Genomic DNA, 16,552 nt, shown 5'->3' with positions numbered 1-16,552 from the left:
TCACTCTGAAACAGATGAAGGTTCCACCCATTCTCTACTTAAAAGAAATAAAGTTATGACCAATGATACAATCCTTTCCCTATCTTAAGTTTAGTCCAATAGATACTGCAGAGAATGTTAATAGTGGACACAATGACACTCCAAAACACGTCGCGTCATTTCAGGAATGGTGTATTGAGATTTATTACTTCCAAATCATAGCCACACAATGGAGGTTTATACACTTGCAGTTATGTGCTCTCAAGCAATATTCTTCTTGCACCTGACAGCTTGGGAGCTTATTCACTTCAATACACAAGGCTAGAATGAAGGCTTTAGGTTCCGAGTGCCGTATTTCTTCACATGAGTACAGTGGTACCTCAGGTTACATACGCCTCAGGTTACAGACTCCACTAACCCAGAAACAGTACCTCGGGTTAAGAACTTTGCTTCAGGATGAGAACAGAAATCATGCAGCGGTGGTGCAGCGGCAGCAGGAGGCCCCATTAGCTAAAGTGGTGCTTCAGGTTAAGAACAGTTTCAGGTTAAGAACGGATCTCCGGAACGAATTAAGTTCTTAACCCAAGGTACCACTGTATTTTGTCTGTCTGTTTCTCTGAGATGTTTCAATTTGACTGAGGTCTCTTTTGCGCTGATGGTCTTGTACAGAATTAAGAAGTTGTGGATTCATCATCCTACCTTATTCGTGTACACTGAGCAGACTGTCATGAGATTTATCTGCCCAGAAACCCAGAGCTAAAAGAAGATGACAGTTCTCCCCGCCTGCTAATGCCATTTAATAAGGCAGAAAAGGGCCGGGGGGGGATCAAGGTTTTACATCCTAGAAGAACTGAATGTGAACAACAGGGGACCCCATCAACCTAATATTCAATAGTGTAGACCATGCTTATTGTTTCTTGTGCTTCCATAATATGTAGCACTGCAATGTTTAACTGATTATTTAACAGGAGCTTCTCAATTAGGTAGAAGATTTCTTCATCATTATTATTATTTTATATGTGCATTATAGAAGCACATATAAAAACTGTAGCTGGAAAGTTATGTCTTAAGAGGCATGAGCCCTTTTCTGTCACACAGGAGGGAAAACTTCTTTCAGATTATGCCTTTCTACAACGCATGCATGCATGGCTTACTACCACCGTGATATTAACCTCTGCTGTTGCAACAAATACTGTGTCTATGTAGATGCTTGAATGGCCAGTCCAGGTCTTTCCCTTCTATTTGGGTTTCAAGGGTTGACCTTTAACAGCTGATAACTGGAGGTGGTGCTGTGAGTGCCTTGGGCAGGATAAGTGGAAAGGCAAGTTGGGATCATTCCATGGTGTGTGTGATTAAGCAGTCTTAACAGGGAGACCTTTTAATGAAAAGAAAATCATCAGTATCAAAGCATGTTTGAAAAAAAGCCACACAAAGGGTTATTGAAAACACATGAGGTGACATGGATAGTGGTTGACAGGAGTAAAGGACAGTGGAGAATAAAGTCAATATCTTCTGCTTCTCTCCTGAAGAATTTCTTTGTGCTTTCCCATGTTGCTGTAGTTGAACTTCACTGGCCATTGAATCTGGGGTTCACAACAGTGGTCGTGGCACTCTTGAAAAGAGGATTGTCAGCCTGCCAATAGAAACATCACAAGTGTCTGTAGCTGCTGCTGCTGTTTTACTCGTTCAATAGTATTACTATTACTATCCCAGGCTACCACATTAAGTAAGTAGATCAAGTGGACAAATGTCACTACAGCTTGGTGTCCTTTAACAATCTGACTGTCTATATACAGGGCTACTAAAAATAGTAGCCATTGATGAGGAAATGGGCACAGTTTACTCAAGAAGGAGAGCTTCCATTGTAGATCAAACACTGACCCTCTTCTGCTGGTCTAGGAAGACAGGGAGGAGGTTGTGTGGCTGAACTTGCTGGTCTTTGGTCCTCTCCCATCACTTCCTCCATTCTACACCCAGCTAATGTATCTAATTTAAACTATGTGGCAAACCACAACTCCCTGTGTGGCTGAAATGCAGAGGAGCAACCCGACCATGCCACTCTTAACATAAATAGGACCCCATCAGTGGTTACTGCATCTCTGAATCTTTCTGAAGGCACATCTCCCTCCACAGAATAATTGTGTAATAATAATACTAGCAATTATTATGATTGTGCCCTACCCTTCCCCCCAAATAAGCGCAGGACAGCAAACAAACAAACATCTTAAAAACAATTCCAGTGCAGATGCATTATGGGAAAGATCTCAGCTTAAAAGCCTTGTTGAAAGGAGAAGGTCTTCAGTAGCCACCCAAAATACAACAGTCTGTCGAGTATTCAAGGGGCTAGTTTCCAGAGGGCAGGTGTCACAACACTAAAGGCCTAATTCCTACACAGTGCAGAATGGACCTCCTGATAAGATGGTATCTACACGAGGTTCTCGCCTGCAGAAGACACACTATTTATTTCAGGCAGTTAGGTCACAGTGTAAACATAGCCTGTGTGTGCTAATGTGAGAAGCTTAGCTTCTCACGCCTGAGCAGCTGAATTCAGGCCTGCCTGAGGTACTGGAACTGAAACAAAAGTTATGTCCCTGACGTTTCTCAAGAACTCGGAAGAAGGGGGGAAGAGCCAATGCCTTAGCAAGTCTTCTTCCAGCCCCTCCTGCTGAAAGGGAAGTGTCTTACATCGTTCCACTTAGCCTTGGACTTCTCTTTCTCAAATCGGTGATATTCCTTGCGATCAATCAGCTCCGTTACCAGCTTCCAAATCAGGAGGAGGAGGAGGCCGATAAGAGCCACGCCAGCAACGGTGCCCCCTACAATGGCTGCGACATTAGGGGGTTCTGGGCAATCTATGAAAAGAAAAAACAACGGAGAAGGTGCTCATCTGAAGGAGGAGGGAACGGGTGCATGTGCTGTAGGCCAGGAATGAGCATTCCAGAGATCCAGGAAAGGTTGGAAGTCGATTCAATGAATGGGGCAGCTCCACATCAAGTATCTCTGTCTCTCCACCATGCAAAAGACTACTGAAACTGCTCCAGATAAATTGCAAGGAACTCTCTGAAGGCCACATATACTTCCCACTGGAGGAACCTTGCTCACCTGGCTATGTGGCCTCCACTCTGCTTCCTTTGCCTCTTACCTGGAGCTGAGTCCCCACCTGCACTCAGATAGCTTGGAAAGAAAGCCACTCCCAGCGGCCCCTCCATCTGCCACACCTCACAATTTGGAGGGCCATCTCCCTCTGAAGCCTTGGGGGACGCAGACCTCTGACGTCCACAGTCTCTCTTCCGGTTCCAGTACCCCACCCCTCACAATGGGACTATATGGGGGAAACTGGTGATACTCTCATGTATCAATTCAAAGTTTTGGTGTTGACCTTTAAAGCCCTAAATGGCTTTGGCCCTGAATACCTGAAGGAGCATCTCTCGGCTTCAAGGGCCTTCCGGCAATTCCTTTATTGCGAGAAGTGAGATTACAGGGAACCAGACAGAGTGATGTCTGCCCTGTGGAATGCCCTCCCTTCAGATGTCAAGGAAACAAACAATTATATGATCTTCGATTGACATCTGAAGGCAGCCCTGTTTTGGGAAGCTTTGAATGTGTGATGGTGTCAGGGGTACAGGGACAGAGGCACAGGGAAGGCAGGAAATGGAGAGCGATGGAGAGGAATCCCAGGACAGCGAGGAAGAGGATGGCAATGACGCAAGGGATTCCATGAGTCTCTCCAGCGAATCAGAGGATTCCCAGAAGGGGGCGCCTGTGGTCAGGGCAAGGGGAGCCCCAGGGGGAAAGTGTCAGGAGCGGGGGGCCAGCAGGGGACCCCAAAGCGGCAGCTGGGAATCAGGGCCAGCTCCCCACCAGAGCGCAGCGAAGGGGGGGGGAGGTTCCAGTGTGTCAGAGGAAACAGCTCCAGCGACAGAGAAGGAGCAGGGGTCAGAGCAAGCCATTCTCCCGGAAGGGGAGGAGGGCAGTGAGGGGAGTAGCATAACTGTCAAAAGGAAGGTTAGAGGTTGGGCGCGCGCACCAAGTTCAAATGAGGAGGCGCGCGGAAGAACAGGGAGCCCGGAGGAGGAGCCAGGTCCCAAAGCCCGCAGGAGGGGGGAGGAGCAGTCTGGGGATTCCGCGTCAGGGGAATCCAGGAGGGGCGGAACCTCGGCGGGCAGAAAGACCCTGCGGAAAAGGAAGGAGAGAAAGAGGTGGAGCAGCGTAAGCCTATTAAACTGGTGTAGGAGAGGGGACTTCAACGGTCTAAGGTTAACAGACGTGGGGGCTGCACGCCTCGGTTGTGGAACTAACTATGAACTGCAATAAACATCCTTGTATATAAGAAGAACTTGGCGTTGGTCTTTTGTGAGCTGAGACCTGAGGCAGCCCTGACAGATGGTTTTGTGTATTCTGCTGGAAGCCACCCAGAGAGGCTGGGGCAACCCAGTCAGTTATTGTTTATTGTTATTAAGCCACTGAGCCCTGGTGCTGGGTGCTGGGACCAGAGCATGGAACTGGTGTTGCAGCTGGTGGCCCCTTCCCTCACATACCTTTTAAAGGTTCCACTTTAACGGAGTATCTCTCCTCTCCATCCAACTGAAACATAGAGAAGGAGATCCAGCAATTCTGAGAATCTTTCTCCTTGCACTCTTTACTTCTGGACATCACATTATCTCTCAGAATAATGTGTGAACAAGCTTGAGAGCAATTCTTCTGAAATGGACCACTCTGAAAGTAATGGCACTCAACACACGATCTGGAAAATCAACAAGAATCATGTCTCCAAGAAGAGTTGCTTAGCAAGACAGAGATGCAATGGATCTATACTACATAACAGAAATCTAATATTCAGTGCAGTTACAGCCAGAGATATAAAGGAAGCCAGTATTGTCATCCTCAGACTGCAGATGCAAATAAATAATAATAATAATAATAATAATAATAATAATAATAATAATAATAATAATAATAATTTATTTATACCCCGCCCATATGGCTGGGCTTCCCCAGCCACTCTGGGCAGCTCCCAACCAAATATTAAAATACAGTAATACATCAAACATTAAAAGCTTCCCTAAACAAATGCAGAGGGGATGCAAAGGAGGCAGGGACTCTGAGAAAAAAGAGGCTTGTCTAAGCCCAGGCTGTGAGTTAGCTGAGCACCTTTGAAATTCCCACAGCGATTTCATGTACATGTTAAAAAGGGAACTCTGCTGGACTCCACAGAATGAATTTGACCTATCTAATTTGGCTATCTAATTAAATATACAAGGAAGTGAACAACTACCAAGAAAACCCAGCACAGTTAATTTTTCTCCAGATTGTTTGTGGGTTATCCAAAACCATGACTCCTGAAGCTCTACTACAACATCAGCTGCAGACCAAGAAAGGTACCGTCAAGTTCTAAAGGATTCCCGTGTGGTTAAGAAGCAGAGCCAGGGAAATTTGTTAGAGGCAAGAGGCTTCCACCAGGAAATATAGATCTAACCCAAGTGAGAACGCAAAGGAACAGCAACTTGCTCTTCAGACATTCATCAACTTGCCAGCACCACCTTGGGCAAACTCCAGACAGGACCAGCCCCATGTGCCCAGGCACGGGTTGTCCTCTAAGTGATAGAAGTTTTTTATCCCTTTATCTAGCTTTGTTAAGGTAGGTTTATGTCTATGTTTTATCATACTGTATTAATGTTTCATTTCTGCCTAAATTGCCTTCACCTTATTGGTGTGTTTGATGGTCTAATGTTGGAGAGAGGAAGACAGAATAACTGAGCTATAAAAGCCCAGACTTTAAAGGAGACTTCTGTACAAGAAAAGCAAAAAACGAGGCAGTGCAGAATCAGTTTCCCCCACCCAGCCCTGTTACCTGCAGATACACTGCCTATTCTAAAGGCAAGACTTTAAAATACTGACATGCAAAGCGCAGTAATTTTCACTGTGGTCCCTCTCATATCACTTACACGTGTCTGGGACAGGGTGATGGACAGCCTTCGCAATCTTCACAGTGTGGAAGCTGATAGCCTGGTTTACATTGGCATGTGTTGCACAGACATTCCCCACGGCCACTGCAGACGGTCTCATTGATGTTCAAGCAACCGTCTGTTGAAGTTTCACATTGGCAGGCGCTGCCGCCATAGCCAGGATTGCATTTGCATTTCCCACAATCACACCGTCCTCGTACTAGAAAGAGAAGGTGGAGAGTTCAGGACAGAACGCATTCCCCGTATTTGCAATTCTGTTGGAAAACCCAAGTTTGCCAGTAAGTACAATTTAATTGCACTCTATTCTGCAGTGTCACATTCCATAGTAAAAAGGCCATCTTGGTATCACCTGCAAAACACTGAAATTACCTTTCATGAAAGAATAGGCTGCCATTGTAAAACGATGCAAGTGTTTTAGAAGTCTTAGAAGAAAAACTAATATGTAATATTCACACCTGGATGATGGTAAGCCATTATATGAAACAAAGGCAGATTGATAGCAGCTTGGCTAGCTTCCAAATTATTGTGCTATTCAAACAACTCTTCCTAAGAATAACAGAGTCACAAAATTGTTGACTTGGAGGAGCCCAAAGGATCATCTAATCCAACCTCCTGCAATGCCGGTATCTCAACCTCTGCTTAAAAAGCTCTAAGGAAGGAGAGTTCACCACCTTCCAAGAGAGCCTCTTCCACTGTCCTGCAACTCTTACCGTCAGAAAGCTCTTCCTAATGTTTTGTCAGAATCTCCTTTCTTGTTTGAATCTATTGGTTCAGATCCTACCCTCCGGAGCAGCAGAGAACAAACTTGCTCCATCTTCCGTGTGACAGCCCTCTCAGTCTCCTCTTTTCCAGGCTAAGCAGACCCAGCTCAACAACTTTGCCCAAAAAATGTCTGTGTCCAGATTTTCACCTTTTGAAATATGGCAACAGTATGTTCTGCACACGTTTCAGCTTGCCAACATCCTCCTTAAATTGTAGTGCCCAGAACTGGACACAGGACTTCAGGCAAGGTCTGACCAACACAGAAGAGAGAGCTACTATGACTTCCCTTGATCTGGACACTAGACTTCAGTTGATGCAGCCTAGAACAGAATTAGCTTTTTTTGCTGCTGCATCACACTGTTGACTCATGTTAAGCTTGTGGTCCACTAAGACCCCTAAATATTGTGTGCCCTTTAAGAGCTTGTAGTAGAAAATTTAGCTTGCTGGAACTCTGGCAACAGGAAGCTGGGAGAAGTAAAGCAAAGGTGTCAAGGATATTTCCATGTCCCACAGTCATAAGCTACTCACTTTCTCCACCACAAAGTTGACCATTGTGAATCTCACAGTTCATGTTGTCACACTCGCAAAAAGAACCATAGATCTTCTTTTTGGATGCTTCATCGGTGTGGCAAACACACTGCCCACACACACAGTCGCCCAGGCCGGAGCAGGTGACGGAGGCATTGTCCTTGCGGCAAGTCTTCTCCAGTTCCTTGCTGGATTTGCCTCCAGTTTGACAATCACAATTCTTTCCAATAAAGCCAGGAAAACAGCTGACATGAGAGAATAAGTGTTCAGAATAGGAAAGGCTTACTAAGCAATACTTGTTTGTGTTGGAGGGTTGATTTGCCTGAACTTGCACAGATTTATTGGTTTATTGTAATTATAACCCACATTTTCCCATTACAGAACCCACGGCAGCATATTCCCAGAAGGTCACCCATCCAGGCACAGACCAGACCTGAACAATGGTCTGACAGGCCAAATGTGGAGACCTGGGGGCTCTGTCAGCCCTCACCCATGTCCATTACCCAGAGTGGCTTGAGAATTTGGCAGGAAAAAAGTCTCAAGGTCTTTTTCCCAATTGTCCTCATGCCAAATTATCAAATTCTCCTTTTCATTTTAGGAAAAATTATACCCAAGCAGTCTGCACATTCTGTGAAAACAGATGTTGTTCCCAGACTGCATAAAACTGCAGGTGCAGATGTGGGGCATGCATAAGCAGTTATTCATATAGTGATCATGGTTAACCTTTCCCAGTAGGATTGGCATATCCCCTTGTGATTTGGTGAAGTGGTTTGATTACCTGCAGATTCCACAGTCTACTTTCCCATGTCCAGTGCAGTCAGAGCTACTTGATATTTCCTCATCACATTCGCAGTTGCATCGACCGCGCATGTGCACAGCAAGGGAGTCTGTGAAACCGAGAGCCCGGATGGTAACTGTTTGGTTGTCAATGCATTTGGTTGCTGTAACTTTCACCTGGAAAGTAATCTGTAAGAAAACAAAGAACTCCATTAAATAGTCTCCATTAAATGTAAAAACCACTAGGAAAGCACGAAGGAGTGCATTTATAAATAAAGGACTGAGCATGCTAACAGTCAGAAGGATGTAAGTGCCAAAAAAGACACTGTTCTTCTGCAAGTAGAATTGCAATGGCCCTTCCATGTGTTTGGACAGTATGCCTCACTTGGTTCCACCCAAACCAGTGAGTGTAAAGTTGCCATGTGGACAGGAAAGGGAAAACTCACCCCCCTCTTTTCTTGTGGGCGTGTAAACACACGGCCATTAAGTGTGGTTGCTGCCTTCTGCAGACACTCCTCCTCCTAAAATACTGTTTGCTTTTTATTTTTTATCTTATTTATGTATGTTGTTTTCAGAGATTTCTATTCATTTATATTACTTAAAGTAGTGTAACCTGTTTTCCTGTGATTGATATGATCATGATGGTTGAAACAACAACAACAACTTATTGTTTATACCCTGCCCATCTGACTGGGTTGCCCCAGCCACTCTGGGCAACTTCCAATATATATATATATATATATATATATATATATATATATATATATATACGTAATAAAATATCAAACATTTTAAAAAGCTTCCCTATACAGGGCTGCCTTCTGATGTCTTCTAAAAGTCAGATAGTTATTTATCTCCTTGACATCTGATGGGAGGGTGTTCCACAGGGTGGGTGCCACCACCGAGAAGGCCCTCTGCCTGGTTCCCTATGACTTCGCTTCTCATAGTGAGGGAACCGCCATAAAGCCCTCGGAGCTAGACCTCAGTGTCCGGGCTGAACGATGGGGGTGGAGATGCTCCTTCAGGGATACAGGGCCAAGGCGGTTTAAAGCTCAGCATCAACACTTTGAATTGTGCTTGGAAATGTGCTGGGAGCCAATGTAACTCTACATAATGAAATAAATGTTGGGTGTAGTGAAGGGTTAACCTTCTATGCCTTGAGCCTGAAGGGACGGGCTTACAAGGGACAAAAGCATTCAGTTCAGCTGCTGCAAGGAGAGAGAGAAGATGCAGCTTAACAGGATGGCTGTTGGAGATTGTAAATACGCTATTTTGTTTCCAATAAAGAGATATTAGGATAGAAGAAACATCTGGACTTATTTACTGTCCTTTCTACACAAAGACGCTGTGCAATTCTGCTAATTGCTTTATGATGCTCCGAAGCTACACTGCGTAAACAGGAGCTGCAGAGGTTTGCAAGGGAAGCGTGGCTGGGCGCCAAACAATAAAGCAATAAATCTTATCAAAAATAAAGCCTACATATTGCTTAAAGTAACAGGCTTAACCCAGCTGCAACTTTTAAGGGGTTTGGGAAAGGAGAATAAGTGAAGACCCTTCTCCCAAGCAGCGGGATTGGAAGAAATGCACGCTGCTCTTTTCTCTCCGCATACAAGAGGCAGCAGCAATCTGAACAGCTTTAGATAGAAACAGAAAAGTCTTCTCCTACCTGATCATTTATCTTCACGTTGTCACATTCCCCTCTTGGTTTATCCTTGGTGTGTATTTGGTTAGGGCAGAAGGAATCATATGTGATTTTGATGAAGTTTGGCAAAGGGCCGTGGTCCAAAATAATTTTGGAAGACAAACTCTGCAAGGAAATGAGAATAAGGAAGAGGTGAGAATAGGAGCAAGGGAGAAAAATATGAGAATTAATTGTAACTTCCGTTCCCACTGCCTCAGTTCTTCTGTTGGAAAAGATGAGCCTTGAGAGAAGAAGGGAGCCAGGGCCAATATCTCTAACGGTTATGCACTTTCTTTATTGAACTGTCAGGTCAACACAGTGATGCTTAAGTGAACATGTTGAAGCAGAGGCAGGCAGAGGCAGAGGCAGGGGTTTTCCTGCAATATAGGCATGAGAAGAATTTCCCAAGGGACAAAAGGACTATATCAGGGACATAGCCTGCTGACAAGCTAAAAAACCTTTGCTACTGGGTGTGTACTGGCTAGATGTAACCAAGAGCAGATAACAATATTTGGCCCGTGGATCACTTTCAATGTGCCACAGCAAAGCTGATTAGTGCCTTTAAGAAGCTCAAGCAAGGAAAAGAGAAATGTGTTACTGGGAAAGGAAGTTTAGGATTGGTTCAACCAAGGAAATTACAGTGCGATGCAGGTCAACTAGTGTTAAGCTTTGAGAAAGTGAATTTGATCACTTGTTCATGCTAATTAAGACCCTGCCCTTATAAACAGGCAACTCACAAAAATATGGTTTACAGCGAAGAAAGGAAGAAAGCATTTGAAACTGCTCAAATGACCTCCTCCTGTTTCTAGAAGGAAAGTATGTCAATTGTTGACCATTTTCTCCCTCAGCTACTATTATAGCTGCTTTTTCTTTGGTTTCATTCCTTTTTTAGGCTTGGTGAGCGCTTTAATCAGGGAAGCTTTTTAAAGGGGAGATGGAGAAAGGAAGGCGAAAAGGTAGAGCAGGGTGGGGGGCAGCTATCCCCTGAAAACTGATTTGGAAATCTGAACCAAATCTGCATAATTGTGAGAAAGGTACACAAACATGCTTCATGTGCAAAGTCTGGCTGGCTTAAATATATATATTGTAAAGAATTAAAATGACAATATCAGTAACACTTACATCATAGGCACGCTGGATGAGTTGGATGATATTATTTGAGTCTTCCTGTAGCTCTCCCACAGCAGATTTGGGAATCATTTTACTGAGTTTCTATCAACAAAGAACAAATGAATTGAAAGCATTGTCTCACTCTATTAAATAGAATGCCTACCAGATTATAATGCAAGAGCAAAGCAGTAAATATCCATTGTCCTAATTGTTCCATGTATATTGCTCAAATTATAGAATTAGGCATTTATTTTATTTTATTTTATTTATACCCCTCCCTCCCCGGCCAAGACTGGCCTCAGGGCGGCTAACATCAGGTATAAAAACAATTGATTAAAATACAACTTAAAAACAAGATTAAAATACTACTTAAAATGCAGCCTCATTTATTATTATTATTATTATTATTATTATTATTATTATTATTATTATTATTATTATTATTTCTAATAATAATAATCTAATAATTATTTTCTCCACAGACATTGTTTACTTAACCTTCTTTACTGATGGTAGTTTTACTTACCCGATAGGTATCAACCATTTTACTGGTAACAGCAAAAATGGGCTGGATATTGTTTTCTTCAAGTTTTTGAACCAACTGACCAACAGATGGATAGTCCTGTGTAACAAAGGAAACAGTATTTAGGGCTCTCTCTCCAAGTTAGTGAAGATCCTGGTGGGATCTTGCCGGCTAGATCTGGCCTGAAAAGAATCCCTCTGGCCCTTCAGTCTGGCCCCTTCCTCCCGGGTTCCTAAGGGCAAGGCCACTGGCGTAGTTAAAGCAGAGAGACTGTCAGTCAACTGTAGTCTGACCTCCCGTTCTCACGGCAGACAAGCCCCACACACCAACACACTGGTGCTCCATCCCCCAGAGAAACAGAGCAGCGCTCTCAACATGTGCTCAGTCCTGTGCAGCAGAGATTATGAGAGAGGGCACTGATGAAAACAGAAGCAAAGGCGGCAGGGAAACTGCTGGAGGAGCCCAGCCCCATCCTTCTCATCCACTGTGCTCTTGGATTTGTTCCCTGGCACCAAAAGAAAGGTGGCTCTCTACAGGAAACAAAGGTATCCCCATCGCAATTGATGGCTCAGCTTCCCAAGGTCTGGCCTTGGATGCCACAAGCACACACACACCCCAGGTTAACAAACAGCTTGGTTTACAGATCTATTGAACCTTTAAAACAAAAAACATGGACCCCTTGTTTTTCTGCTTAAGAAAAGAGTTCTTAGGAAATTAAGAGGACTTTTCCTAATATAGCAGTTGTATGGGTTGCCCAGTCGGCTCCAGTCTAAAATAGTAAATCCAGTTACAGATAGGTAGCCGTGTTGGTCTGCCATAGTCAAAATAAAAAAATTCCTTCCAGTAGCACCTTAAAGACCAACTAAGTTAGTTCTGGTATGAGCTTTTGTGTGCATGCACACTTCTTCTTCTTCTTCAGGGTATCTGAAGAAGTGTGCATGCACACGAAAGCTCATACCAGGAACTAACTTAGTTGGTCTTTAAGGTGCTACTGGAAGGAATTTTTTTATAGTAAATCCAGTAAGGTAAAGGGCAAGTACTTTATAAAATGTGCTGCCTACTCTGAGTACTTACATATTCATTGCTCCTTTGATACATATTTTCCTCCAGGTGGCATTTCCCATCATAAGGGGTTAAGATGGCGCCAAGTTTACCATCCCCAGCAAAATGGAAGCCATCATCTGTCGTATACACCAGTAAGCGTGTGACATTTTTCCAACCAATCTTATCCTGGATTGAAAAAGCAAGCGGATTAAAAAAGCAAACCACACTGGGTGAAAGATTCCTGCTTTGCAGCGGCTTGGACTAGATGACCCTTGGGGCCCCTTCCAACTCTGCAATTCGATGATTCTATGATTCTACATAAAATCAGAGCTGAAAGGGACACAATGTCTGTCCAGATCTCCGTCCTAAGACAGGATAACCTATGTATACACTAAAATGGCTTTAATAGGTTTAAATATCCACCTGTACATTTTGGACCTTTATGACCAGTTTGTTCTCCTGTCATTGTTTTATGGAACATTTTAATAATGCTGCCACAAAACGGCCACTGTATAATTAATTAACCCATTGTTTCTTATATTTTGGAGACTAATCAATCTTTATTTTTATGAAGGTTTTATACAGGCAGATTGCTTTTATCTTTTGTGCTGTTGTTTTATCTCATTTGTCATGAGTTTATTTTATTACTCTATTTCATTTTTAATATTTCTCTTACCTTATTTATTGTAATATTTTAATTTAATTTGTAACAATACAACAACAATAATAAAGACCCTGCCTAGCATCTCTCTAGGCCTTCAGCACTGAGCCTAAATACATCATTAAAAGCAACAGCATATCTTGACAACATTATGATTATCGGGGGGAACTCTCTTCCACTTTGGACAGGAATCCATGGTCCCCCCAAATTCAACTTCCTCACTCCCCAAGAGCACTTTGTCGTGGTGCCTGTTCCCATAAGGTACTCTTACCCCACAGACAGCGGCTTGCATCATGGCGTCGAGTCCTCCCTCTGGTGCGTCAAGATTCCCGGATATATCCTGCTTGCCGACTTCTTCTTTAAACTTCTCTACCCTGTCTGTGAGGCTGAGCACATGTCTGAAAGCAAATGGTGGCTGACATTTGGTCTCCTTGCTTGGACAAGGGTTCTGCAGCTTCTCTGGGTGGGTGTTAACAAAGGGCAACACAGTCTTGTCCACAAAGGCGCCAAACCCTAAGGGAACACAAGGGAAGTGCCGCTGAAAAGAAGGGTCCAAAATGGTTATCGTCACTGAAGATATATAGAGAGGGAAGAACTCTAAACCACTGGGGGGGATAGGGCAGTCAATATACCCTGCAATTGTTTAAAATAAATTTAAAGTTAAATAGAGGAATACAAGTGGAAAGAGCTGGGATTACAAAAGGGGTATCATTTGGCAACTGAATACAACAGAAGAAATATTAATTCTATTTTTCTCTGACCTTAAAATCTCCAACCCCCCTGAAAGAGCTAGATCTTTTTCTTTACATGCTGCCTGTCACCCAAATGAGAATAAATGTCATATTTTTCCTTCCTATATGGTTCAGATCTTGACTGTTGGTATCTTTCCTTCAAGAAAGGGCTCATCCATAGTTCCACTCAGTGGCGTAGCGTGGGGGGTGCAGGGGGGGCCGGCCGCACCGGGCGCAACATCTGGGGGTTAGGGGGCGCAAATCCACGTGTTAGGGGGCGCAAATCCACGGGTTAGGGGGCACAAATTACTTGCCTTGCCCGGGTGCTGACAACCCACGCTACGCCACTGGTTCCACTTGTTTCTTGCCTAAAAAGCACTGATCTGAGCAGTTTCCCGCTTGCCCCACGCTTTCAAAGCATGGGTCTGAGTTTGACCTGCTGCTTCCCCCAGGGAAAACTGCTTTTTGCCACTGAATCAGAACAAACAGTTGTTTCCAAATTTCTTTTAATTTCCATGTTTCCAAATTTCTTTTAATTTCCTCTTGAAGCTTCCTGAGAGCTGTTCTGCCTGGGGCAGAGGGCTGCCAGAGGGCTGTCTTTCTGGGGTCTCCGGCAGGATGGATCATGACTTGGAAGCGGAGGAAAACCCATCCTGCAGAAACCACGCAGCAGCCTCTATGGACAACTAGATCCAGAAACACATTCCTTTCTGAATTATATTCGGAATAAAATGATTTACAACTTAAGTGAGTTTCTTTGTCTGTCACTGAGAGATTTTATTAGGTGAGTCAGCTACTTTTTACCACTTAGAAAGGAGGAAGCTGCTGAGTGAAGAATGAAGGCAAAAGGCTTGATTTATGCTCTGAGATAACAAAAGTTTAAACGAACAAAGGAGTTTCTGTGCTATGTTGAAGTGCATTATTTTATTATTAAGTGGAATTATTATTATTATATTATGACAAAAATGTGCATAAGAATATAAAATCTACTTTGCCAGTTGATACTTCCTCCATGGGAATGATTTTTTTCTTTCTTATTAAATGAGCTAAGCTTGATGGTACTGCTGTCAAAACAAGGTACGGTATCTAGAGGAGCTGTGCTGCTGCTGAAGTTTCTACAGGAACAGTTAAAATAAACATTTTATTATTTATACTCCACCCCGCATAAAGAGACAGATGTGCTAACATTATTCAAAAGCAAAGCAGAAAACAGAGGGGGTGGGATTAAAACAGTCCCAAGACAGCATGTTGGGTACCAGGAAAAGGGCAGCAGAGGAAAGAAAGGCATCTTTAGATACCCAGCAGATGGTGGTAGAACAAACAATATCTCTTGAGTTAGAGATTAATGAAATTAAAAATGATTTGGGCACTTTGGATTATGGAATAGACAAAATATGGGAAAACTAGAAGGAACAGTTAATAAAATAAAAGAATCTTATATGCAAACATCTGGAGAAATGAGGCAAATAAATGAAACAAAGCAATTAAGGGTAGATCTACACACAGGCAAAAAATGCTATAATTAAGTCAGAAATCATTGTTATAACAAAAAAACCTATTGAAAATCACGTATAAAATTTCCCTGCTCTCTGACGCCATCTGGTGTTGCATGTTTATAATGCATTCAAATAATTGTTTCTTTGCTAATATGAAGGTAAAGGGACCCCTGACCATTAGATCCAGTCGTGGCCAACTCTGGGGTTGCGGCGCTCACCTCGCTTTATTGGCCGAGGGAGCCGCTGAGTCCTAAATCATGTTTCATTTTTCCTATTATCTTCCATTCACTGTGTGAAGTAGCAGCAGAAGTTCCATACCCAGCCTCATTGACAGCGCCTTCAGTGCAAAAATAATTTCACTAAATCTCAGTAAATCTGTACTTGATATGGAAGAGTTGTGCTCCGTATAGTTCTACTCTTTTGAATTAAAACAATCCTAGATGCTAATTTTGTTAGTACCAGGAGACAAATGGATTAATCAGAAATGTACGCACCTATTCGAGCATGTTTGGTAATACTTTTGAGAGCCCTCAGCAGGTCTCCTCCTAGCTTCTTCACATTTTCCAGATCATCATTCATAGAGTATGAGAGGTCCATCAAATAGTAAAGATCTATGGGGTAGTCCTCCCCACGGCGGAATGTCACATTAAAAACAGCAGGTAGATCTGTTAGCAAAAGGGAAAAGAATGAGCTTACACCTTTACACCGACCGTTGAGGCCTGTGGATAGTTGGGAGTTTCAGCAAGGAGGTTTGGAGGGAGTGATTGTGGTGGAGTTTGGCGTCTGGTAAGTACTGTTGGTTTTGGTCCCCCCCCCCTGTTTTTTCAAGAGTTTGCAAAGAGTTTTGAGGGTGTTTGCAGGCTTTTCCAATGGCGCTGATTGCACTTAAATGCATGGTGTGATTGCACTTAAATGTGGTGTGACTGCACTTAAATGCATGGTGTGATTGCACTTAAACACATGGTGGCTTGTGTAGCAGGAACCCCCCCACCCCAATCATTCTGTTTGTACAAACTTCACACACACTCACACTCACACACTACATACGCCACATTTCTGTTATAAATTCATAGAAAAATCAACCATACATCGGATTTGCACTGTTCCATTTTTATTTTACTCCATATGACAAGGACTATCAAAGGGGGGTGGCTTGGTTCTGGTCAGCCATAATCCCTTCACCATCCCAGCACATCCACAGGAGCCCTGCCCAGTTGCTATGCCAACCCTGATGATCCCAGACAGAAGACAATCAAGATCACAAAGAACTTGTTACAGATAGGTAGCCGTGTTG

General features: G+C 43.4%; 1 protein-coding gene across 2 annotated transcripts in view; it reads right to left on the bottom strand.

The window, feature by feature from the left end:
- Nucleotides 1-155: 155 nt before the first annotated feature.
- Nucleotides 156-16,552, bottom strand: part of ITGB2 (integrin subunit beta 2) — a 43,005-nt gene continuing 26,608 nt past the window's right edge. For both annotated transcript variants that reach the window (XM_083473033.1, XM_083473032.1), the window contains 12 exons: nucleotides 15,753-15,923; nucleotides 13,303-13,544; nucleotides 12,401-12,556; nucleotides 11,330-11,425; nucleotides 10,816-10,905; nucleotides 9,679-9,819; nucleotides 8,014-8,201; nucleotides 7,236-7,480; nucleotides 5,925-6,144; nucleotides 4,518-4,723; nucleotides 2,665-2,831; nucleotides 156-1,612 (listed from right to left, as the gene is read on the bottom strand). In XM_083473033.1, coding sequence (XP_083329159.1) covers nucleotides 1,547-1,612; nucleotides 2,665-2,831; nucleotides 4,518-4,723; nucleotides 5,925-6,144; nucleotides 7,236-7,480; nucleotides 8,014-8,201; nucleotides 9,679-9,819; nucleotides 10,816-10,905; nucleotides 11,330-11,425; nucleotides 12,401-12,556; nucleotides 13,303-13,544; nucleotides 15,753-15,923 — 1,988 coding nt within the window. In that variant the 3' untranslated portion in view covers nucleotides 156-1,546. The remainder of the gene's footprint in view (nucleotides 1,613-2,664; nucleotides 2,832-4,517; nucleotides 4,724-5,924; nucleotides 6,145-7,235; nucleotides 7,481-8,013; nucleotides 8,202-9,678; nucleotides 9,820-10,815; nucleotides 10,906-11,329; nucleotides 11,426-12,400; nucleotides 12,557-13,302; nucleotides 13,545-15,752; nucleotides 15,924-16,552) is intronic.

The sequence above is a fragment of the Podarcis liolepis genome (assembly GCF_965112155.1).
Source record: "Podarcis liolepis genome assembly, chromosome: 1".
Taxonomy (NCBI): Eukaryota; Metazoa; Chordata; class Lepidosauria; order Squamata; family Lacertidae; genus Podarcis; species Podarcis liolepis.
This window is presented reverse-complemented; position numbering and strand designations above follow the sequence as displayed.